General features: G+C 40.0%; 1 protein-coding gene across 2 annotated transcripts in view; it reads left to right on the forward strand.

The window, feature by feature from the left end:
* The window catches only part of ARHGEF28 (Rho guanine nucleotide exchange factor 28), a 169,744-nt gene that overhangs the window by 14,635 nt on the left and 127,939 nt on the right, over positions 1–27,170 (forward strand). For both annotated transcript variants that reach the window (XM_060761673.2, XM_060761674.2), the window contains one exon: positions 14,582–14,625. In XM_060761673.2, the coding sequence (XP_060617656.2) occupies positions 14,582–14,625 (44 nt within the window). Of the gene's footprint in view, positions 1–14,581; positions 14,626–27,170 lie in introns of those variants that run through there.

Here is a 27,170-nt window from a genome sequence, read left to right on the forward strand (position 1 = left end):
GCTGTAATCTCCTGCCATCTGACAGATCCTTAGGTTCTCTCCAGAACTCATTGGAGTTGCTTGCTATTTTATATAAGATACACAATTTTTCATATTTTTCTTGAGCACCCATGGGTTCACAAGGAACCAAACCTTGAAAAATACCATGGGCCAGTTGTATTTCTAACATCGACTAATGTTTGCATGAACATCTGGAGACAGAGACGTTCTTAGTGAAGGAAAGATGGAGACAAAGACAGATTCAGTGGTGGCTGACACCTCCAACAGCAGCCCTCTTTCCTTGTAATGTTTGGGTACCATCTCTGAAGATAAAACAGGCTTTTGTTTGAACATGTATTTATTTATTTACAGTATTTCTATCTCGCCTTTCTCAAGCCTGAAGGCGACTCAAGGCGACTTACAAGTTGGCAGCAATTTGATGCCATAACAGTCCACAATATACAATTAAAACATTTAAAACAACATTATATAATCCATACAAAGACCATTAAAAACATATAATAACCAATGTCTTCCTGTTAATTTCATTTCCAGTAGTGTCATCTAAGCTGTTCCCTGTTTCAATCTTACATAATTCTGTGTTTGTCTATTGCACTGCATTTCCAAAGGTTTGTTCAAAGAGCCAGGTTTTTACTTTTTTCGGAACATCAGGAGGGAGGGGGCCAATCTAATATCCCTAGGGAGGGAGTTCCACAGCCAAGGGGCCACCGCTGAGAAGACCCTGTCTCTTGTCCCTGCCAGACACGCCTGCAAAGAAGGCAGGTTTGAGAGCAGGGCCTCCCCAGAGGATCTTAAATTCCCAGATGTTTCATAGGGAGAGATACATTGTTCTTATGTTGTTATTCACCTCTAATGAGATGAGATGCATGAAATTTCTATTTAAATTTTAGTTATTATTTCAAAGTTTCCAAGTGTGCTTCTCTCTATCAGTTGAAATATGAACCCTGTCTCTCTCTATATATGTATATACACATATTTTGTCCTCCTTGTTGGTAATGCATTTCTTATTGGCAAAGACTAAGTGGTTACCCTAAGTTTAAGTGATCACTGCTGGTGATTTTTGTGTGCTTTGGAGCCCCCGGTGATGTAAGGGGTTAAACCCTTGTGCCGACAGGACTGAAGACTGACAAGTCAGAGGTTCAAATCTGGGGAAAGCGCAGATGAGCTCCCTCTGTCAGCTCCAGCTCCCCATGCAGGGACATGAGAAAATACTCCCACAAGGATGATAAAACATCAAAAACATCTTGGCATCCCCTGGGCAACCTCCTTGCAGACGGCCAATTCTCTCACACCAGAAGAGACTTGCAGTTTCTCAAGTTGCTCCTGACATGAAAAAAGGCATAAGGATTAAAATTGTACTTTTAAAAGGAGAAAGATACAGTTCCCAAGTTGCTGAAACTTCCTTCTAAAACCACATTCCTCACTTGCTAACAGAAGGCTATGTTTGTATGGCATTTTGGCACATTGATACAGTCTTCCTAAAATTTAACAAGAAGACTGAATGAAGCATTTAGTCTAAAATTGAACTTTCTGGAATGCCACTGCTTCTCAGTCACTGTTTTACTGCTCTGGTTTTCTTCAGCAGAAGCTGTTCATAACACTGGGAAGCATTCAGTAATTACTGGCTGCTGAGAGAGATGTTGACTTGGGAGTGGAAGAGAGTATGCATTACTTCTTCCATATTTTGAGTCTGTGATTAATCCTTAGCTATAACCTGCAGCATTTTTGGTCAACTCATTGATTTTGCATACTGTGGTTGTATTTTAAAATAAATAATTAAGGAGTCTTCTACACCAGCTGTGTGTACCAAAGGTAGAGATCCCTTTTCCTTAAAAAATGTCCAAAAAAATTGTTAACAGTGATATAATGGGTTGCTATGAGTTTTACGGGCAGTATGGCCATGTTCCATAAGCAGTCACTCCTGACATTTCGCCCACATCTATGGTAGGCACCCTCAGAGGTTGTGAGGTCAGTAGGAAACTAGGCAAGTGAGGTTTATATATCTGTGGAATGTCCAGGGTGGGAGAAAAAATTTAAAAAACTCTAAAAGCAGGACAGTAAATAAAGAGCAACACTCATAAAACAGGGGAATTCCAGGCAAGAATCACTCAGGGTCAGCTAACACCCAAGGCAGCAACCAGCCAGGATTTGAAGCTACAAGGCCATTAAATGCTAATCAAGGTGGCCAATTGCAACATTCACTCTTGCTTCAAACAAATATGAGTTGTTGAAGGCTTTCATGGCTGGAATCGCTGGGTTCTTATAGGTTTTTTGGGCTATATGACCATGTTCTAGAAGCAGGCCCGTAGCCAGGATTTCGATTGGGGGGGGGGCTGAGTTTGTTTCGGGGGGGGGGGGCTGAGTTTGAGTGAAAGAGGGTCTACCCTAGCAAACCTTTTGTATCGTTACCTCAATACCCCCATGCATATGGGATATATTGAGCATGGTGATCAGATCATGATATGAATAAACATAACAGTTTAAATAATGCACCAGTAAGGCCTTTCGCGAACCACCAGGCTACATGCCTGTCTAGAAGTATTATCTCCTGACGTTTCGCCTGCATCTATGGCAAGCATCCTCAGAGGTTGTGACAGTTGGTCAATGTGACTTAAGCAACATGAAGTCACTGAATTCTTGACAGCAGAAGGTTTCACCTCAACATCTTTAAACTTACTCGCCCAACGACGCACAGTACTCGTATCAATACAATCACCATAAACAGCTTGCATTCGCTGATAAATCTCCTTTGGGGTGACACCTTCTGCTGTCAAGAATTCAATGACTGCACATTGATTATGTCGCACTGACTTAAGTCTCCGCAGGGTTCCATACTTAACACTTTAACAACATAACCATTCAATGCTAAGGCTTCCTGCCAAAATGGAACTGTAGAGGAGAGTCTGCTGAATAAGCCAGTACCTGCCTCATACCAGTACTGCCAGTTATGAGAAGTTATGAAGATGGAGGCTTTACTTTTCATTCAACCCTAGTGGTTAATAAAAAAATAAGAAGCTATTTGGCTCTTTACTGGTCACTCATGGACATCCATTCACACAGAAAATTGTCCTTCCATTTCTATTAATATTTTATTCAAATATCACTCATTAGCTATTTCTGCTGCAAGTGACTTATTTAGTCCAAATGGTAGTATTTTTAATTCTTTGGAAGACGGTAACATACATACTGTATGTATATGTATATGTTCAAAGTTATTTTGTCTTCACTGGGGCCTTGTTCTGGATAACTGTGTTTTTCCTTTGTGTTTAGAAAGCAGCTGGCGGGTGGTAGGCTATAAACAATACAGGGCTATAAACAATAGCCACTCAAATGTTTGTGTAGCAGTGAAGGAAGGATAAATAAAGTTAACCTGTGTGTCCAACTATCACTTTGCCAGGTATTATTATGTGTTGTGTACTTTGCTTAATCAGTTTTCTCTCTGTAGTGTGCAAACTAAATAAGGTTTGTTAACAAAATCCTCCCGCACCCTATTCAGACTATTTTGGTTCAGCATGTTGACACAATCTCTTTTGTTTTATACTTCCAGGCAGGGAGAGATAACTTTCTTGAGGCTTTGCTCCTGGGGAACTTTCTCATAGGCTGCAGCTAATGAATGCCAAGAAAGTTGGCATAATAAAGACATGAGCTTGGAAGTTTATTTTGAACTACTTTGTTACTATTGTGGTTCCAAGCCCACCACTGTGGATAGTTACAGTTACAGTTGCTCTTGAAAATATTTCAATCCAATGGGATTTTGGCCTGCATAAATAGGAGTCTAGTATCTAGATCCAGGGAAGTCATGCTACCCCTCTATTTCGCTTTGGTCAGACCACACCTGGAATATTGTGTCCAATTCTGGGCACCACAATTGAAGGGAGATGTTGACAAGCTGGAATGTGTCCAGAGGAGGGCGACTAAAATAAACAAGTGTCGGGAGAACAATCCCTATGTGGAGTGGCTTAAAGAGCTGGGCATGTTTAGCCTTCAGAAGGCTGAGAGGAGACATGATGGCCATGTATAAACATGTGAGGGGAAGACATAGGGAGAACGGAGCAGGCTTGTTTTCTGCTCCCCTGGAGACTAGGACGCGGAGCAATGGCTTCAAACTACAGGAAAGGTGATTCCACTTGAACATGAGGAAGAACTTCCTAACTGTGAGAGCTGTTCAGCAGTGGAACTCTCTGCCCTGGAGTGTGGTGGAGGCTCCTTCTTTGGAGGCTTTTAAACAGAGGCTGGATGGCCATCTGCTGGGGATGCTTTGAATGCAATTTTCCTGCTTCTTGGCCGAGGGTTGGACTGGATGGCCCACAAGGTCTCTTCCAACTTTATGATTCTATGATTCTTGCTCAAAAGTAATCCGGACATAGTTACTTTTTAGTGTTTTGTGAGCTGCAGCTTGTGGTACCAAAGGGATTTAGTCGCTTAAATTGTGTACATCTGTAGCTAGAGAAGTAAGAGAAGGTGTAACAACGCTATGTTCTTATATCAATGTTGTGGCAATTTTATTGTTGTAGTTCCAGCCTAAGGAATTTTGAAATATGTGGTTGATTGAAGTATTTAGGATATTCTTCTGGAGAGTTCTAGTGCCCTTCTTTGAACTGTCTACACTATAGAATTTAACTGATTTGATCCTCAAGCCATTGTTTCACAGTCTATCTTGGTGCTTTCTAAGCACTACAAAGATACTGTAGACCTCACATTTTGTATGAATACTTACATTGATAAGAAACCGACAACTGTGCAGTGAAGAGGCACCTGTTCAGTTTTGTAATACAGTAGAGCAGTGGTTCTCAACCTGGGGTCCCCAGATGTTTCCGCCTTCAACTCCCAGAAATCCTAACAGCTGGTAAACTTGCTGGGATTTCTGGGAGTTGTAGGCCAAAAACATCTGGGGACCCCAGGTTGAGAACCATTCCAGTAGAGTTTCGCTTATTCAACATAAATGGGCCTGCAGAACAATGGATAAGTGAAAATGTTGGATAATAAGGAGGGATTAAGGAAAAACCTATTGAACACCAAATTGTGTTACAAAATAAGAACCAAAACATATAATGATACTCTCTTTCATTATATAATATTGCCAAAAGAAAGAAAATTACAAGTAATTCACCATTCACAAAAAGTTACTTCAAAGTAGACCACCCGGTGGCACAATGGGTTAAACCCTTGTGCCAGCAGGACTGCTGACTGAAAGGTTGGCGGTTTGAATCTGGAGAGCGAAGTGAGCTCCCTTCTGCCAGCTCTAGCTTCGCATGCGGGGACATGAGAGAAGCTTCCCACAGGATGGTAAAACATCTGGGCATCCCTTAGGCAACATCCTTGCAGATGGTCACAAGTCGTTTCTGACACAATTTTTTTTCAAAGTTCAGAGAAAAAAAATAGTGCTAATTGCTCTAGGAAACAGTTTTTTTAAAAAAATCTTCAGCTTTACTTTATCTCTGCTACAACCCATCCTAGGTAATTTTTACTACTTTATGTGCATATCATCAGCTCAGAGTGCAGCTCCGGTATTTTTTCCTTATGACAATAACAAGGTCTGATTCAAGAGCAGGAAGCCAAAGAGGATCAATTCGATGTTCTTCTGCACGTCCCTTTCAGGAAATACTGTTATTAATTTGCATCCTTACTGGGACTTGCATAAAGGAAATCATGAGTGTGCTTTAAAACAATGGTGGCTGGCCTTTTGTGTTGAGGACATGCAAATGTTCCCCAGAGTGTTTCATGGAGCTTTAGGCTGCTTGAGATACAGACAGAGTAATATAAGACAGGCTATTGGATGTCTGTCTTGCTGCTAATGTGCATTTAGAAGAGGAGCCTGGTGGTTTGAAAAAACAACAACATTGTTGGTACTAAGCAGACAATCATCTTCTCATTTTAAAGTGACACTAGTGAGTATCTTAGTATAGGAATCTGAATAACTTAGGATCTGTAAGCTGAACCTTCTTGCACAGAATTTATAAATGGAAAAGCTTGCATTTAGAGGTATTTTTCTGATACCAGTAAGAATTCCATTTTATGGAGGGTTAGGGTATATTGACATCTTATTGTATTTCGGGCCCCCTGGTGGTGCAGATAGTTAACCTGCTGAGCTGCTGAACTTGCTGACCAAAAGGTTGGCGGTTCGAATCTGGGGAGTGGGGTGAGCTCCCGCTGTTAGGCCCCAGCTTCTGTCAACCTAGCAGTTCGAAAGCATGCAAGTGTGAGTAGATCAATAGGTACTTCTTCTGTGGGAAGGTACCAGTGTTCCATGTAGTCATGCTGGCCACATGATCTTGGAGCTGTCTATGGACAACGCCAGCTCTTCAGTTTAGAAATAGAGATGAGCACTGCCCCCTCAGAGTCGGACACGGGGAGACTTAATGTCAGGGGAAACCTTTACCTATTGCATTTAATGATCAGTTATAGCCCACAGATTCCTTCCTCTTGTGAATTAAGATGGAGATTTGCCAGTTCAAGAGAACAAGTTGTTTTTTTAAATGACTGAATAAAATTGAAATTCAAGATTAATATTTTGCAGCATTGTTTATGAAATGCTGAAGAGGCCAATGGATTTCAAATGGATCAGTTGATTCTTTGCCCAATTCCTGTTCTCTTGGACCTTTGGAAAAATGCAGAGTCGCATAGTTTAGATTGCAAGTTGCAAACTACTTATACAAGAATAGTTCCAGTTGGGATGAATTGGACTAAGGAGTGTTTGGTTGATGTCAGTAGTCTCAGTAAATAATCTCCCCCACAACATTTAACCATACTGGTTCTTCTAGACTGACCAGTAGTTCAATAAATGTCAGGGTTTCTGTTTCAGGATCTGATAGTTTGCGATGGATGTTTATGTTCCTACATCTAGTCATACTCCAAACATACCAAGTTTTGGCCCTAGGTTGTTGCTGGCTTAGTGGAGTTTAGCTCAAGCCCTGACTTGATTGCATCTTTTCCTTTTTTTTTTCACCTTCCATTTGGGGTGTGGTTAAGTTGTGATATGATTTCAGAGAACATCACTTCTGCTTTTCTGAAAAACATCAAAGGTCATGTTTGTTTCAATACGCTACTTTTGCGGTGACAAAACAGAAAGATCATAGAGGTAAAATACAGCAGATTAATTGGGAATTTCTTACTTGACTGACTGTCTCAAAATCGTATATGCCAAGTGCTGACATTTGAAGAAAATATGTATTCCTTTTAAAATGACAGTGTTGCAAAATTATATTGTAGGTTTAGTTCTGTGTGTCTTCTGTAGCAATACCTGGCACAGTGGGCCTTAACACATCTACTTCAGAGATATATAATTTACTTAATATTGTATCAAATGATTGTGTATAGAAGGTCCCAGGCCCAAATTATGGCATCTCCATTAGAAAAGTATTATGTAGGAGGTGATAGGTAGGAAACCTGCCTGATATAATGGAGAGTACTGCTGCTCAGAGACGATTTATTGATTGTGTCAGAAGCAAATTGAAGGTACTGTTGTAATGTATTTAAAACACAAACTTGGCATTATACTAAATGTTCTTTGACCAGTAACTGGCCACTTGGAATGCCTCTGGTATTGCTATAAGAAGGTCCTCTATTGGGCATGTGGCAGGGCTCAGACTGCACTGTAGTAGGTGGTCTGCAGTTTGCCCTTCTCTACACTTGCATGTCATCGACTTTGTAGCCCCATTTCTTAAGGTTGGCTCTGCATCTCGTGGTGCCAGAGCACAGTCTGTTCAGCACCTTCCAAGTCTCCCAGTTTTCTGTTTTTCCAGAAGGGAGTCTCTCATTTGGTATCTGCCATGGATTGAGGTTCTGGGTTTTATCCTGCCACTTTTGGACTCTTGCTTGCTGAGGTGTTCCTGCAAGTACCTCTGTAGATCTTAGAAAGCTGTTTCTTGATTTAAGGCATTACCATGCTGGCTGAGATCCCAATAGGGAATGGGCCAGAGATGTCACTGCCTTGGTCCTTTCATTGTTGGCTGCTACTTCTTGGCAGATGTCAGGTGGTGCAATACCGGCTAAATAGTATAGTTTATCCAGTGGTGTGGGGTGTAGGCGATAATGCTCAGCAAATACTATGGTTTTGTATAAGGAAGCTTTATTTGCATATAAAAGCAAATGCCTCTGAAACATGCATTAAAGTAAAACACACATTTCAGTCACATTGCCTGTAGATTTATGGTGACTATCAATTTTATAGGGGTTTCTTAGGCAAGGAATACTCTGTGGAGATTTGCCATTTCCTTCCTCTGTAGCCCAGAGTACCTGATGTTGCCAGATATGTGTATCCCACTTCCAAGTCCTGGCCAGGCCTAACCAGTCTCATGTTCCAAGATCAGATGGGATTGGCTGCTTTTAGGCTCAAAATGGTATTATGTACTTGTAAAGAATTAACTCATGGCCTTTTTGTTATTGACTTTGGTCACAGAGATAATTCTCCTCTTGTCTTCATGCAATCAGATATAGTTGTAAATTGTACTTTCTTTATCTCAATTTTGAATGGCAAGATGGAGCAGGAAGATAAGGCAGGGGAAACCTGTATGAGTTTTAAGAGAGAGAGGGGGGCGGGGAGAGAATAGGAGATTGCTAGCTAGATGGGATGCTTCAGCTAGACCACCCCTCCCGCTTTCTTCTGGAAATGTTCCCTGAACATATAAACATACAGAACACAAATACACATGACCTTGACCATTAAAAATGCTTTGATAAAATGCAAGTTTGAGTAAACTCTGACTCTTTGAGTAAACATTAGATTTTCCCAGTGTTCTTTCTTAGGTTAAGACTTAATAACTAGTTTTGCAGTGCCTAGAATGGGGACAATTATTAGAGGAATCTTCATGGCCATGATTCAACTATGCAGTATAGAAAATAACATCTAAGTCTGGGTTGACTGAAAAGACAAAGAGGATTAGATACTATTTAATCAACTTCTTGCATCTCTCTCCCTCATATTTTGCTTTTGTTGATGCTACACAATACTGTATTCAAAGTGACATGTACTGTTTTAAAAATAAACAAGCATTGTGTGCCAAGGTGTTGCATATTTTGTATCAGGAAGAGTGGAATTATGAACAGCTGTGTAAATCAGGTAAATTTGCATCATTTTGTATAATTCTAGAAGAATAGTAAGGGTTATTGGCACCAGATTCATCTGATTTTTGAAGCTAAGCAGGGTCAACCCTGCTTACTGCTTGGATGAGAAACCTGCCATCAAATACTATGTGCTGTAAGACTATATTTAAAAGAAAAGAACTGGCAAAACTCCTTTGAGCATTTCTTGCCTAAGGAAAAAATATCAATTATTTATTATATTTATATACCGTCTTTCTCACCTTGGGGCCCCCAAGGACCCAAGGTGGTTTATAACATATTAATGGCAAAAATTCAAAAAATCATAATAATTAAACACTAACATATAGCAATAAATTAAAATCATTAAAACCATTAAATATGAAACATAAACAACATTTAAACATTGAAACAAAGCATTAAAACATCTGTATATATAATAAAGAAGAGTGTTTGTATGGGAAGGACAGAGGAAGTGTGGAGGGCGGAAGTGTATGTGGCAGCGTTCTGATTGGCTGCCACTGTGGTGCTATTTGCATATGGTCTCTGATTGGCCAGCTTCAATAGGAGCCCCTGGTGGAGAAGAGGGTTCATGACAGAAACGGGGCATGACAGAAGGAAATTTGCATATGGTCTCTGATTGGCCAGCCTCAAATCCAACATTCCGAGATGAGAAAGAGAGGAAAGGAAAGGCCAAAGGGGGCTGGGTCAGAACACTACCCATACAGAGCAGACTTGGCACACAGAGCTCCCATCACCCACTCTACACCCTACTGCAGTTTGGAGGACTATGAACCATGGATGATGGCACTTGCAGTACCACCACTCACATTCTGAGACCGCTGTTAACCTTATCCATTGACTGATCAGGACCAAACTTCGCACAGAGACCTCTCATGACCCACTTTACGTCCTGGTGTGGTTTGGCTGGGGATGGACCGTGGATTATGGGACTTGCAGTACCATTGCTCATTCTTCAGACCACTACAACCCTCATCCAATTATCAAAAAATACCAAACTTGGCACACTAAGTCTCCATGACGCACTGTACATCCAGGTGCAGTTTGAAGGAGGATGCACCATGGACGATGGAACTTGCAATACCTGCACTCCCTTCCTAAGACCATTATAACTGCCAACAATGATGGATCAGGACCACAATTTACACAGAGAGTCCGCATAACTCACTCTACATCCTGGTGCGGTTTGGAAGAATTTGACAATGGATGATGGTACTTGCAGTCACTTCACTTACTTCCTGAGACCACTGAGACCCACGCCAATGACTCATCAAGACTAAACTTGGCACATGGAGCTTCAATGACCCACTCTACATCCTGGAGCAGTTTGGAGGATGACAGACCATGGATGATGGGACTTCAAGTACCTACACTACCCAAGACTGCTGCAAAACCCATCTAATGACCAATCAAGACCAAAGTTGGCACACAGAGCCCCCATGACCCACTCTACATCCTGCTGCAGTTTTGGAGAAGGGTGGACCATGGATGAAGGAACTTCCAGTACCTTCACTCACATTCTGAGACCCCTGCAAACCTCATCCAATGACGGATCAACACCAAACTTGGCACATAGACCTCTCATGACCCACTTTACGTCCTGGTGTTATTTGGAAAACTTTGGAGATGGATGATGGGACTTGCAGTACCTTTGCTCACTTCCTGAGACCACTGAGACCCTCGCCAATGACTAATCAAGACTAAACTTGCCACATGGATCTCCAATGACCCACTCTACATCCTGGTGCAGTTTGGAGGAGGACAGACCATGGATGATGGGACTTCAAGTACCTCCACTCCCTTCCAAAGATTGCTGCAACCCTCTTCTAATGACCAATCAAGACCACACTTGGCACACAGAGCCCCCATGATCCACTCTACATCCTGCTGCAATTTGAAAGGGGATGGACTTTGGATGATGGGACTTGCAATACCTTCACTCACTTACTGACACCACTGCCACCCTCATCTAATGACTGATAAAGACCAAACTTGGCACACAGAGCCCCCATGACCCACTCTATATCCTGCTGCTGTTTGTAGGAGGATGGCCCATGGATGATGGGACTTCAAGTACCTTCACTCACTTCCTGAAAATAATGCAGCCGTTATCCAAAGACCAATAAAGACTAAACTTGGCATACAGAACCGCCATTACCCACTTTCTCTAATAACCCGGGCAACGCCGGGTCCCCAAGCTAGTATTAATATAAATATTAAAATCACATGATCCAAAAATTGTATACCATGGCCATTTCGAATTGTTGCTGCACATATTTCCTAATTGTTCTTTGCACTGCATTATTTTACTGGCCAAAGGTTTGGTCCCACATCCACATTTTTTCTTTCTTTCTAAAGGCCAGGAGGGAGGGTGCTGATCTAATCTCACTGGGGAGAGAGTTCCAGAGCTGAGGAACCACCACTGAGAAGGTCCTGTCTCTCATCTCCACCAACCGTACTTGTGACGGAAGCAGGATCGAGAGCAGGGCCTCCCCAGAAGATCTTAGCTTCCATGATGCTTCATTGAGGGAGATATGTTTGGATAGGTAAGCTGGGCCAGAAGCATTTAGGGCTTTATAGGTCAAAGCTAGCACTTTGAATTGTGCTCAATAGCAAACTGGCAGCCAGTGGAGCTGACGTAACATAGGATTTGTGTGCCCCCTGTACACCACCCCAGTTAGAAATCTGGCTGCCTCTCATTGGACCATTTAAAGCTTCCAAACAGTCTTTATAGGCAACTCCATGTAGAGTGTGTTGCAGTAATCTCTACTCAATGCAACAAAACTGTGGCCAAGTCTGATTTCCCAAGGCATGGGTGCAACTGGCCCACAAGTTTTAATTGTGCAAAAGCTTCCCTGGTCACTTCTGAAACCTGAGGTTCCAGGCTCAGCGATGAATCCAGGAGGACTCCCAAGCTGCAAACCTGTGTCTTCAGGGAGAGTGTAACCCCATCCAACACAGGCTGTAAACCTATGCCCTGTTTGGCCTTACGACTGACCAGGAGTACCTCTGTCTTGTCTGCATTCAATTCACATAATCGCTATAACTTGACAGGCGACTTGAAGATACACAACACATGCATATACACTGGGAAGCCATGAAGAATTTTGAAACTCCAGTCCAATCCCTCTGGAAATCTTCTCTTGGTTTCTTGAGGTTTTTTTGCCAGACATCACCCACACTTTTTGAAACATCTCTTTCAGCCGAAACCAGCATGAAATTTACTGTTCTCTGTTTCTAAAACAAAGTTCAGGAAATTGAATTCTACACCCAGTAAGTCATTTTGTGATTTTTTCTGAAGTTGTTTCTGTGCTAGATAAAGCAAACATTAGTCTCTAGATCAGGCATGGGCAAACTTCGGCCCTACCGACTGTTAGGAATTGTGGGAGTTGAAGTCCAAAATACCTGGAGGGCTGAAGTTTGCCCATGCCTGGTCTAGGTGTTTGTGCTTATTTGATAAAATCTTTATTATGTATCCAAGGGAGGCAAGCTGTCAGAACTGGCTTTAACTTTCTGGGAGTACCTGACGGAAGATAAAGTAAAGTAAAATAAAGTCACCTGAAGTAAAGAGTCTTTGATCACTCAAACGATTGGGGGTGGAATTGGAAACACAACTGGAGAAGGCCAAACCTGCCAGAATTTAGGACTATCCCTGACTTCTTTATATTGTTCTCTTACTTTGCATAGAGAAACATAGCATACCAATGTCCAGACAGGTTTTCCCCTGAGCTAAATTGGAGCCAAACTGGAACACTGTCTCCTCCTGACTGAGTTCCTTAAGAATTCTGATCTATGGCAAATTCCCATCAGGGGAGGGGAATGGGTGTAAGGACGGAAAACATGCACTGCAGTAGTTTATGCTGTTACAGGGAAACTGGGTAGCCAAACCAGCTGTGCAAGGGTTGATTGAATCATTTCCACATTAAGTCCTTTTTCTCAGGAAAAAAGAAAAGAATTGTAGTGAGAATTATATAATTAGATTCTATATATTTTAAAGAAAAATGAATAAAATAAACTGTATCCAGGTATGGGCAAACTTCAGCCCTCCCAAGTGTTTTGCACTTCAACTCACACAATTCCTAACAGCCGGTAGTTGAAGTCCAATACGTCTGGAGGGCTGAAGTTTGCCCATGCCTGCTGTATCCCATACATATTCTTTGCATGGAGGTTATCTAAATGTAGCAGGAAATTGTATGCTCTTACCATCTCAACTATTGTGTAGTAGGAATTCTCTCTTTCCTTTAGATGCCTTGCCATTGTTGGAAATACTGTTTGCACTATCTTTCAAATATCTGATATGCAGGATGTATTTTCAGTTTGGCGCAAATACTCGATACACCAACATTTGAATACTGGTGGGGTGGGGGGATTGATTTTGTTATTTAGGAGTTGTAGTTGCTGGGATTTATAGTTCACCTATAATCAAAAAGCATTCTGAATAGCGCCAATGATGGAATTGAACCAAACTTGGCACACAGAACTGCCATGAACAACAGAAAACACTGGAAGGGTTTGGTGGGCATTGACCTTGAGTGTTGGAGTTGCAGTTCACCTACATCCAGAGAGCACTGTGGACTCAAACAATGATGGATCTAGACCAAACTTGGCACGAATACTCAATATGCCCAAATGTGAATATTGCTGGAGTTTGGAAAAATAGACCTTGACATTTGAGAGTTGTAGTTGCTGGAATGTATAGTTCACCTTCAATCAAAGATCATTCTGAACCCCACCACCAACGATAGAATTGGTGGTGGGGTTCAGATACAGATACAAGCGTCCCATACAGAATCACCATGACCAACAGAAAATACTGTGTTTTCTGATGGTCTTTGGTGACCCCTCTGACCCCCCTCATGACCCCCCCCATGACCTCCCCCTGGGGTCCTGACTCCCAGGTTGAGAAACACTGGGCTAGGACATTTTTGGTAAGTGATGTTTACACAGAACTTCTGCCATTTTGCTACTTTGTATATCATGTGGAAAAAAATTCCAACAAGTTTTAGTTCTCCAGTTAATGTTTGTTATTAGATTTTCATTTGTTCAAATAATCACTTTTTAAAAAATCGCATACATGTTATATTTTTAGAACATAAATGCCATAAATATTTTAATGTGCTTCACTTTAATCTGTTGACTGACCAAAACTTCAATTAAAATGGCAGATATTAAAAGGCGAGGATACAAATTAACTACTCCTCTACAGTCTATGTTTTAGAAGGTTATTGTGACTAATGGTGAAGTTTTTATGTGGAAATGTTTTTAAATTTAATCAACTGTCTTTTTTAATTGGATGAAAGTATCACTTTCATCCTAGTGCCATCTTTGCACCTGCTATGTTCTCTTTGTCATGAAGCAATGTGTAAGGAGCAAAGGCTTGGAGAGATATTAGGAAATGGCTTGAAGGGTGATTCAGCTGCCATGGTGATGGGTTTAATACAGGATTCTGAGCACCACACAGAATAGTGTCAATGCCTCTGAATGAGTGAGTGATAATTACTTTGGTTTACTCTGTTTGTAGATGCTGCCACGATGGAATTGAGCTGCACTGAAGTACCTCTTTATGTAAGTTCCCCAACATTAGGCTTCTGCCCTCAAAGGTCCTTTCTTTTGTTTTGAATAGGGCCTTATTGAGAGGCAGCCTGAATGAAGAAGCCAAACATTCTGTGTTCTGTTTGACAGAGAGATTGTAAGCCATTGAACGCTACTGTGCCATGGGAGCCAGCTTTGCAATAATGTCTTGTATACATGTCATGCCCTTGCTTTTTTGAAATCATTACAAAATAATTGTTGCATTTCGAATCTATATGATTGCCCTCTAAGGTTATTTTAGCTAGTAGTATTTAGAATGGAGATGTTAACTTCATTCAGCATATTAAAAATCACTCTGGTTACAGGAGATAAATGTTTCCTTTACCAATACAAATATTTTATCTCAGTCCCTTGCTTCTGGTGTGAGAGAATTGGCCGTCTGCAAGGACGTTGCCCAGGGGATGCCTGGGTATTTGATGTTTTACTATCCCTGTGGGAGGCTTTTCTCATGACCCCACATGGGAAGCTGGAGCTGACAGAGGGAGCTCAACCTACTCTCCCTGGATTTGAACCACTGATCTGTTGGTCAGCAGTGCTGCTGTCACAAGGCTTTAACCCATTGCACCACAAGGAGTGTAACACCAGAAGCAACTTGCAGTTTCTCAAGTTGCTCCTGACACGAAAAAAAAAATAGCTAGCATCCCTCTAGCCATGCTAAACCCAGTGAAATAAATACTCATGGGAAATAATTGGGATTGCATGAGAGGTTGACATAGAATATTTAACTGTACAATCTGTGATAATGTTTTTAGTTAATTGGGACCTTTTATGTGATTGATATAATCAGCCTCTTCTCTAAGATTGCAATCTTAAAGACATCTATTGGCGTCCCCAGTGGTGCAGTGGGTTAAACCACTGAGCTGCTGAGCTTTTTGACCGAAAGGTTGCAGGTTCAAATATAGGGAGCAGTGTGAGCTTCTGCTGTCAGCCCCAACTTCTGCCAACCTAGCTGTTCGAAAACATGCAAATGTGAGTAGATCAATAGGTACAACACCAGCTGGAAGGTAATGGCACTCCATGCAGTCATGCCAGCCACATGACCTTGGAGGTGTCTATGGACAACACTGGTTCTTCAGCTTAAAAATTGAGATGAGCACCAAAGCCCAGAGTTGGATACAACTGGGCTTAATGCCAGGGGAAAACCTTTACCGTTTACTTTCTGCCCAGCAAGCTTTGTAAACAGAGCCCTATATGCTTTTCTTCTTGTGGAAGAACTCCTGGCTCCTTCTGCTGCTTCCTGCTTGTCATATAGTTCATTACCCTTTCCCTATCCGGAGACTTTTCAGAATTGTTGGGCTACGAACTCTGTAAATTGCCATATAGGTAGAGCGGTGATTCCCAAACTCTAGTCCTCTGGGTACTTTGGACTTTAACTTCCAGGAACTTCAGGTTGACCTGGCCAGAGATTAGGGATTTGTGGAGTGGAAGTCCAAAATAACCAGAAGATCAGAATTCGGGGGACACTGAGCTAAAGAAGGAGGTTGTAATCTGACACAGGAACAGGCTAACTTTTCTTTTATGAGAAAAACAGAGCTCAGGAGCTGTAGAAAACAGCCCTTTAACTCTCCCTCCCACCTGCATATTCCACATATTGGGTGGCCTTAAGTAGAATAGTGACTGATTCAAATATGATAAAGAATACCGAGAAAGCCTTGAAATCATAGAATTATTTCTTGAATTTGCATAACCTGGTATTGAATGAACAGGCAAACACGCACAAGTTTGTCACAATTGCTCTAATGAAATAGCAAAGGGCTATGTCAGAACTGGCCCATAATTGGTTTCTAATGCGGAATATAAACCACTCAGGAGTTTCTTCCTTTAGAAAAGTTCCTTTCTTATTAATCCACCTTTCATGGGAGACACAATTAAGGCTGTATTTAAATCAGTCCCTGAAAGTGGTTCTTTTGTCTATATTCCCTGAATAGATTCTTAGTTTATTGTGCTTGGCTGAAATTCTATACATTTGGGTTGTGAAGACTTCAAAGAGGTGGAGATGATGAAAATGATCTTCTACTTGAGTTTCAGACTTTTTGAAAAGGTGTCATAGAACCCATAGGGAAAATTGTAAACAGGTGACACCCATACACTTTCAGTTTTTGTTTGCAAGGAGAGAGGAACAGTAAAGCAGGTTACTCAGCTTGATGTTCTGCACCCAACAGAAATTGAACTTGGTATTATTCTGTGTCCAGCGGGTCAATTAAAATCTCTCTTTGAAAGCTTAAAAGGAGGATGATGAAGCAAGACTGCTGGGGTTCAAATGGCAGTGTATGAATTTGATGACTGCACTGAATATTAAGTGTGCAAATGTGTTGAATCACAGTCATAAAGAAATCATTTTTCAAAGAGCAAAGAAAGTTGTATTGTCGAAGGCTTTCATGGCTGGAATCATTGGCTTGCTGTAGATTTTTTTGGGCTATATGGCCATGTTCTAGAAGCATTCTCTCCTGATGTTTCACTTGACCTCACAACCTCTGAGGATGCCTGCCATAGATGCAGATGAAATGTCAGGAGGGAATGGTTCTAGAACATGGCCATATAGCCCGAAAAACCTACAACAACCCTGTAAAGAAAATTATTGAATATCTATAACAGTCAGGTATCAGGATGCTATTAATAAATAGAGTTGCTTTGAGATGAATAAGAGAAGTAAACATTTTAAATAAAAATCAGCATAGTATCATTATTTCTTAATGTTATAACTATAAACAGCATGTTTATATTTTACTTTGGGATAGCTGTGTTAGTTGCAGCATAAGATAGAAATGTGTTGGGGTCCAGTTGGCCTTTAACATACTGCTAGATTCTTTGTTCTTTAAACAATATTCTAATTAAGAGTTTTCATGAAATGACAGTAAATCATCCTCTACCTACCTTCCTCCAGCACAGCTGACATTCCATAATTCAAAGTATAATCAGACAATAGTATTAAAAAGTGCTCAACATGCTATCTTCCAGAATATCATGTTCCTCAATGGCATGCCATGTCTGAAATGTACATGTGTTAGGTATTTTATGAATGAACATCATGTAGTCTCAAAAATGTCTTCAGCAATTTCATTTCTGCCAAGGTCGAATCTATGTGTCATTTTATGTAATGATGCAGTGGTTACAACTCTGGACAAAGTTTGTGAATTCTTCTAAGACCTTGCTATCTTCATCCTAGCTACATATGTTTTCATTTTCTTTATCATAAATTGAGGAAATTAGTAAAATACTTTGTAAGTAAGAAGTTTGATGGGTTATTGCTTTAAATCATTGAAGAATGAAATTGTTTTAGGGCAGCATGTCTACATACATCTCAATGTACCACATTATTATAGCCTCTCCAGGATCTACCTGGCAAATTCTTATTGATATAGTCTTAAGGGGCACAGGTGCCAGCAATACATCATCTTAATACTCTCCTTTACAGTTGCGGGTAGCAACAGATCTCAAAATCTTATTTAGTTTCGGTGATATGTTCTCCAAGTTCAGATCCTTTATTAGACCCATGTCAGGCTACACAGAGAAGCCGTTGAAGTCCACAAGCATGTGAACAATTTCAACAGAAAGGAAGAAACCATGAAAATGAACAAAATCTGGCTACCAGTATTAAAAAACTCTAACATTAAAACAGCAAATAAAGAAAAACACTCAAACACAGGGGAACTCCAGACAAGAAGCAATTAGGGACAGCTAATCACCTCTCAACAAAGGATTCCCCCAATACTAGCAAACTACACCTAAAAACTGTCAGGCCATCAAATGCTAATCAAGGTGGCCAATTGAAACATTCACACCTTCCTCCAACAGACAAGAGTTCTTTCTCCCACCCTGGACATTCTACAGATATATAAACACAATTTTTCTAATTTCCAACAGACCTCACAACCTCTGAGAATGCCTGTTATAGATGCAGGTGAAACATCAGAAGAGAATGCTTCTGGAACATGGCCATATAGCCCAAAAAACCTGCAACAACCCAGTGATTCCAGCCATGAAAGCCTTCAACAACACATTAGACCCATATATTGTCTCAAAATTGTTTTATAAATCTCAAGTGCCAGTCTCTCAGTTATGTTAAAAGTATTGAGGCTCTATGTCTTAAAAATTGTAAAGGCATGCAGTGGACCTGTATCTCTATACAGTATAATCTATTCTAGAAGCAAACACGAGGACTTGACTTTTTTTCAGCCAAATGGGACTATCTCTTTCAGCAGGTTTTCTGCTGGCAGTCTGCCTTATAGTGGTCTACCTTTTCTAAACAAATCTCTAAGACTGGATACCCCACTATTTTCCTTTTTTTGCTGTGCGCCTTCAACTTGTTTCATTTTTTTCATTTTTTAATTGGAGAAAAAATTAAAGTTATATAGACATACACTATACATTACATTGGGCCCGGCCCAGTTTTAATAGTGTCTTGTTGTATTGTTATTGTTTTTCTGCTTAACTGTTTTTAATTTTGCTTTAGGTATTGTACTGTTTGTATTGTGTTTTGGGGCTTCGACCTGTGTAAGCCGCATCGAATCCCTTGGGAGATGCTAGCGGGGTACAAATAAAGTTATAATAATAATAATACATTACCCAATTTTTTCCCCAAATGACAAACTGTTTAAATTTATGACCTTGTTGAAAACAAGTTGTTATAATAATAATAATAATAATAATAATAATAGATGATGATGATGATAATAATAATCTTTATTTGTAACCCGCCACCATCTCCCCAAAGAGTCTTGGTATGGCTTACAGAAGCACTCCAGGTGCCACATGCAGACAACAATAAATGCAATGACATAAGTATAAGTTAAGAAGGGACATAGAGAGGACTGAGTTGGAGCAAGTATTTTAGCATATGTAAACAATATCCTGAATATCTCAAACAGAAATAAATTTTCAATCTGCTTCATTTTTCTCCCCTGAAAACTAGTGGAAAGATAAAAGCATCAGCTATACCTAAAATGCCATCCCTTTCCATTTGAATCCATGCAGCTCTTCAATTAAATTTAGTAAATTTTGTCTACTATACCACTGAAATGCCAAATAATATTTCATTAAATTAGGAATTCCAGGCCTTCAGACTTACCCAAGGTCACCCAATGGATTCTGATGGCTGAATGGGATTGCTACCCAGTTCTGCAGAGTTGTAGTCCAGCCCTCAAACCAATATACCATGTTGCTTTTTCTCATTTCAGCCTAGGTATTTAGAGTCAGTTGGCAATCCAGGTCAAAGCAAATGGTTTTTAATTATATGTTTTTTCTTAAAATGTAAACCATTCCATAGGTACTGAGGCTGATTTCATCATGTTAAGCTCTCTCTTCCATGTTATATTTAATTGCTTAAAGCATTTATATTCAGTTGTTCAATAGCTTGTATCCAGGGAAATTTATAGAACATAAAAGAAAACTTTGGAACAACATAACATTGCTACTGAAAATTAACATCTGCGAGCACCTCTTCTAATGTTATACTTCTAATAGAATATTCACAATTCTTTTAAAATTTGAATGGAACCAGAGTTTACATGCTGCCTTGGTGTTTGAGAGTTCTCATCTAATCTGAAAAGATAACATGTCCATTCTTTGTGTGGGACAGATCTTACCAGATCTGATACAATGTAGTGAAATGAATGTGAAGTGCAAAAGCTAGAAAGCCTAGTGGTAAGAACAGGTGGAGAGCTTTAGCTTGCTGGACTGCTGTGTACAATTGATAAGAACAAGACAGGCTTTTCAGGCGGATAGAAATGTGTGATCTCATGAAAGAAGTTTCTTTTATCAAATGTCAATATACATTTAGTGTTCAATGACAAAGAGCCAGTTTTAGTTAAATGTATCCCGATATGCATAATCTTTTATTTTCATTCAGCACTCATTGTCAAATGAGTTATTTCCTTTGTACTTTGTTTTTTGCAGATTAACTTTCTTTTCTGATTGGGTCTGGCTCATTATGAACTGTTTCAAATTGAATTAGAATATTGTATCTTGTTATTCGTTCATAAGTTGTCACATTTTTTTAGACCATTCACTTGTTCTCTGTTCGGTTTTCCATATAATTAGTTGAATACTACTGTCAAGCAGCACTATTTTTTTAAAAAAAGAATTATACTTATAATGAGTTCCACTAGCTGTGTCAAACAAACCCCACAAGATAAAAAACAAATCAAAAAAGGAAGGAGGGAGGGAGGGAGGGAGGGAGGGAGAGACAGCGGGAAGGAATGAAGGAAGATGAAGACCAGAAGCATGATAACAGCCTGTGTGACTTCTCTCCATTTTTGTTCTTTACTAGCATTAAATAGTATGCACTTTTAATACTTTATGGCTGGAAGCTACAGTTAGTTTTAACAAGAGTTTGCAAAGCAATTTCATATGTCTGGCTCCAGGTTGTTTGTAAAATATATGTGAATTGCTTTCTTGCATTGTGCCCACCTTCTGATCTTGGAAATGGTACTTTTTGGGCTATAAGTCCCCCAACTCCCAACTGGGGACCCTTCCACACAGATTTATAACCCAGAATATCAAGGCAGAAAATCCCACAATATCTGCTTTGAACTGGGTTATCTGAATCCACACTGCCATATATTCCAGTCCAAAGCAGATGATGTAGCTGTGTGAAAGCAAGAATGCAAAAGCAAGTTATGGTAAAAGCTATGGTCCATATGGAATGAGCAGGTTGGAATCCTGGTCTCATTTTGTAGGAGTCAGGACATTGTTGTATGTGGGAGCATTCTAATATAGAATCCATATCCTTACCTGGAGTGTTATAACCCATGTTCTGCAATATGACAAGTAGTGCATGATGGTGCTGGTGTGAATAACGTGACTTTTTAGTATGTACTTCAAAGGTATTGCTCAACATTGGAACCAATGGTTCAGCATCTTGGATAGTTCCTTTAATGTTCAGATAGGATCCCAAATTTTCCACTCGTAACAGAGTCACTAGTCTCCATTTGTCAGCTTATAGGTGCTCTGTGAATGAGACGTTTAAGATATTCATCCAAGGCCCTGCTTTGTTTTTGAAAACGGAAGGCTGTGACTCCCTTAACTGAATCAGTCTTTCTATCTGTAATGTAGTCTTTAGACATTTCTACACAGTCACTAAATCTGAGTTAGGAAGTGGATTAAAAAGAAACAGTTCCACTGTGGAACACCTTCACAGTTGTGCCAGGAACACCTAAACAGTTGCCCCAGGTTTGAGGCTGGAATTGTGGCTACAGTTCTGCTGGATGCAGCTAGGAATTAGGAGTGGGGTTGGTACTAGCTGTGCACAGGAAATGGAGACATAGTGGTGGAAAGCTAGCATTCCCAAGGAAACAATATGGTTTCCTCTCTGTGAGCGCTTGTTTATCTTCTGGCCAGCTGTGTTTCCAGGTCCTGATGAGTGTTCCATATTTTTTGGTTCCTGGATTCCAGCCCTGCATGGGCTATACTCTGATTGGCTGCAGAAGTTTTTGTTGTTCATGCTGGACTTTCTGGTGAGTTTTTAAAAGGTTCTGTTTTGCGCCTAAAGCATGTTGCAGCATGCATTGGGTGTACATTTGTGGACATCCCATCCTTGACCCAGCTTCAAACTGCATTAATGGTGCTTGTGTAGAACTGACCTTCCTCTTTTCTTATTGCTTTTCACTTTACATTATCATATTACCCAATGAGTCATGTCATCTTGTTATATTCACCAAATACAATAGCTTCAGTTAATTCATTAGTGAGATTTTAGGATTGGTTCTTCTTTGTGATCTCTGTGACTCTCACAAATGTGTCACCTGCACAGTCCAATATTTGGAACCTTCCAGCTTTTACATAAGCCATTGTTTTCTTAATTGAACAGAACCAGTGGATGCTTGGGGCTTCCACTGTGATCAGAGCTATTTTCTCCACTTGTGAGAGAGAAAAGGATTGATTGTCAGATGAGTGAAACTGATGATCCTCCTTCTTTATATGTCATGTAACTAAATGGGAGGACAGTGTCAAAGAAAAGTCCTTGATATCAAGATATCATCTGGAGTAAAAGATCAGTATGTTTAGTTCCAAAGCTAGTCTGGTATCAGCATGTTTCTTTTTAGCAGACCTAGAAGTAGGCTCCATGAGAGATCATCTAAGGGCCAGACAGATGGAGATGATGGGCTTGGTCCCAAAAAATCTTGAAGTGAAGTGATAAGATGTTGAATAGCTGGAAGAAGCAGTGTGATGAGATTCTTTACCTACTTCCTTGAGTACCACACTTAAGGCATGCTCATAAAGAAGAGCCTTCAATCTCACTACTCTGTTGCCTGTGGTGTAAAGTCCTGGTGGTGCCTGCATGGCTGAACATTGTGTGTTTAACCAAGACACAAAAGACATTTCAAGTGGCCTTCTTTTAAAGGAATGTTACCAGCATGATCAGTATATTTCTTTAAGGTGCTTTTGGATGCTGTTACAAAGCCAGTGACCAAAACCAAGTCAGAAAAATATGAAGCAAAATCACGGACTAGCAGTTCTTGTTTGTTCGTTTGTTTGTTTGTTTACAGTGTTTATATTCTGCCCTTCTCACCCCGCAGGGGACTCAGGGCAGATTACAATGCACATATTTATGTCAAACATTCAATGCCATTTAGACATACAACATATATAGACAGACACAGAGGCAATTTAACATTCCAGCTTTTTTCTGGCTTCATGAGGGTATTCTTGGTTCAGGGCACAGGGGGAGCTGCTGCTTCACCATCATTCTTCTGCATGCTGCTGGAAGGTTGGAAGGCTTTATGGTGTCATAAATTAGTTAAATTAGCCTCCCCACATAAAGCGGTACCTAAATTTCCTACTTGACAGATGCAACTGTCTTTTGGGCTGCATAAGTCAACAGCAAGCTAGACTATTAATGGTCGGGAGCTTACTCCAACCCGGGCTGGCTTCGAACTCATGACCTCTTGGTCAGTAGTGATTTAATGCAGCTGGCTACTAACTAGCTGTGCCACAGCCCAGTAGTTTCCATTCAAGTCAGTAAGAAAGCAACCGATACAAAAAATGCAAAGACAATAAAATACAAACTTTCCATAATAAAAATTACAGAAAATATTAACTGTGAAGTGACAAAAACTGTTACTAGGATGTTACTTCTGCAGCAGACAAAAATGAACTAAAGATTTAGGCGGGAAGTGAGCTGGTATGCTTTTGAGGAGTGGGTCAGGTGGCCACCAAAAGACTTTTACCTAAGAGCTCTTGAAACTTCCAAACTGCTGGGTGACCTATTTGTGTGAGTTCACAGATGATCATTCAACAAACCAGAGTTATAAGTAAATAATCTGTCCCTTTTTCACAGGCCCATTTAATTTTCATTTTGGCCATCAATGGTATCAACAGAATAGCTTTCAAACCCATACATAAGTATTAAAATCTATAGCATGGATGATTCTGAATTTGGTATCTAATTAATATACATTTGCATTTGAGGATCATATCTAGTTATTTCATAGCTGCTCTTCCAAGCCTTAGCCCTTTTCTATTTGACTACAGTCTCTGGTTTGAATGAGCTAAAGTATGGAAAATGTTTAATGTTTCCTGTGTCTTTATTATCCATATTTAAGTAAACCATCCGTGGTATTATGTTTTCGTAAAATTTGGCTGTAATCCGCTCTTACACTTGCACAACTTTCCTCTGTGTTTATTCCAAATCTTTGCTATTTATTCCAACTAAAATGTTGTCCTCTGCATATTGTGAAGTGTATTGTTTTCATATCTCTTTCTTCTCACCTCACCTCACTTTCTAAATGATATATTGTGCATATAAATTAAAGAGAAATGGTGACAAATTATGATATTTTCTGATCTGCTTCCCAGTTGGAAATAATTCTGTTACTGCCTATTCTCCAGGCATGATTAGCCTCATAATTTGTTCATGTTTTTACTGAGATTTTCAGTTTCAGATTTTCAGTTTGTAAAATCAGTTATTTCAGTTCTGGTGAACAAACGATGGCATTTTTCTCATATTTTGCTGATAACATAATCTATTGCTAGTAAAGGTAAAGGTTTCCCCTTGACATTAAGTCTAGCCGTGCCCAACTCTGGGCTGTGGTGCACATCTCCATTTCAAAGCCCAAGAGCCATAGACACCTCCAAGCTCATGTGCTGGAATGACTGCATGGAGTGCCATTACCTTCCCGCAGAAGCAGTGCCTATTGATCTACTCACATTTGCATGTTTTCAAACTGCTAGGGTCAGCAGAAGCTGAGGCTAACAGGGAGAGCTCACCCCGTTCCCCGTATTCGAACTACCGACCACTCAACAAGTTCAGCAGCTCAGCGCTTCAACCCACTATGCCACCAGGGAAATAATCTATCGCTCAGATTGATTACAACTTGGAAAAGTTACTTTTTTGAACGACAGCTCCCAGAATCCCACACCTACCATGGCTATGATTGGGAGATGTAGTTCATCAAAGTGACTGGACTAACTCTGTGATTTGCGGCTCTTGCCCTGCAGTGTCATACATCTCTCTTGTTCTCTGTGCCCCTTACACATGTGGTGTCCGTCTTCGAAACAATCCTTCCCATGAAAAGTCTTTCTAGAAGTAATTATTTTTTAAATGTTACAGGATCCTTAATCATCTTTCTTTTTTTGAAGTTACTATCTGTATGGAGTGTTGAATAGTCTCTCTCTCTCTCTCTTTGCGATATGTTTGGTTTGGTTCACTTTGATAATTTGTTTCTCTTAGTAGAATGAGGTCATGATGGTGGCCGTTTCAATACCTGCTTAGTGTCTAGTTTCATTCTATTCATAATAGTCAACACATGATAGTCTTAAAACGTAAACAAACATTCACTAGACTCTAATCTTCAGACTAAACGCTTATAGACTCAATAGTATATTGGCCACATATTCATTTTCATTCTTCTTGTTGTATGGGAGATTGCGTAGGTAACATTGTTGTTAAGTGACTCGGATTACTTAACAGCCACTCCTTTTCTATTATATATATATATATATTTCCTTTGGCAGTTAAGTTCTTTCTATTCTTGCTTATAGCAACAGCTGGACTTTGTAAACTCTTCCTTGATGAGTCAATATATTTACTGTGAGCACAGTTCTACCCATTCTAAATTCCCATTATTTCATTCCCTTGCATGGGTGAACCCCAGTAATTTTACTGAGTTAAGCAAGTACTTTTATCTGATTAGATTATATAGAACTTAGTTTATAGCACTTGACCTTTGGTAATAGATGTCCATTTAAAAAAGACACATACATTCATTTGATAAAAATGTGTATTCTTTTGCTATTGTTTGGACAGGTGGTTTGCTGCTCAACTGAGCCCAACTCTCTTCTTGACTAGCAGGTGTATTTAGGCGAACAGACAAAGGGACTGAGTCAAAGCGATTGTAGCAAAATTGATGGAGCTGGTTTAATTTCTACATCCTGCCTGGGGTGAACCCTACTGCTGGCTCACTAGCTCCAATAAATATCAGCCCCTATTGTCTTTTTTGCTACCATATATACTCGGGTATAAGCCAAGGCACCTCATTTTACTACAAAAAACTGGGAAAACATATTGACTCTATTTAAGCCGAGGGTGGGAAATACAACAGTTACTGATAAATTTCAAAATAAAAATAGATACCAATAAAATTACATTAATTGAGGCATCAGTAGATTAAATGCTTTTGAATTTTTACATAAAACTGTGATTTAAGATAAGACTGTCCAACTATTATTGTTACCTCCTTCAATGTAAATGTGCTTATGTATCCTTCCAATAATAATAAAGAGTAAAATAATAAATGTAATAAAATAAAAATAATAGAGTAAAATAAAGGAAATGTAATAATAATAAATATAGTAAAATAATAAATGTAATAATAATAATAATAATAAATAGAGTAAAACCTATATAAATAAAAATGTAATGTTCATTTGTGGGATTAACATAACTCAAAAACCACTAGATGAATTGTCACCAAATTTGGACACAACACACCTATCATGCCAAAGAGTGACACTCACTCATAAAAACACTAAAAAAAACACAGCGGAAGGGACTTAAAAAGCCAAAAAAAGCAAAAAGATGCTACAGCACATGCGCAAAATGACTCCCCCAGCAAACAGAACACACAATATCATATCCACACTCTCTTCCAGATTACAGCTCCCAGCATCCCCTAGACCAGGCCCTTTAGGAGAGGAGGATGATCTAAATGCACTGCTTTCAAGCTGCAGGCTTGCTTCTCTTTGGATTTCTTTGGGAGCATCCCAATCCCTCCATATTTCCAATTTCCTATTCCTGGACTGCAACTCTCAGCAATCTTCCAGATAGATAGATTAGATGGAGATAGATAGATAGATAGATAGACAGACAGACAGACAGACAGATAGATTGGGAGGACTGCTGGTAGTTACAGTCCAAGAATAGGTAGAGAAGGAAGAACGGGGAGAAAGAGGGAAGGAAAGAAAGGGGGGGAGGAAGAGAAGGAAGGAAGGAAGGAAGGAGAGAAGGAAAGAAGAAAGGGAAGGAAAGAAAGAAGGAGAGAAAGGGGGGAGGGAAGGTTGGCTACAGCACTGCGTGGCAG

This window comes from Anolis sagrei, chromosome 2 (assembly GCF_037176765.1).
Source record: "Anolis sagrei isolate rAnoSag1 chromosome 2, rAnoSag1.mat, whole genome shotgun sequence".
Lineage (NCBI taxonomy): Eukaryota > Metazoa > Chordata > Lepidosauria > Squamata > Dactyloidae > Anolis > Anolis sagrei.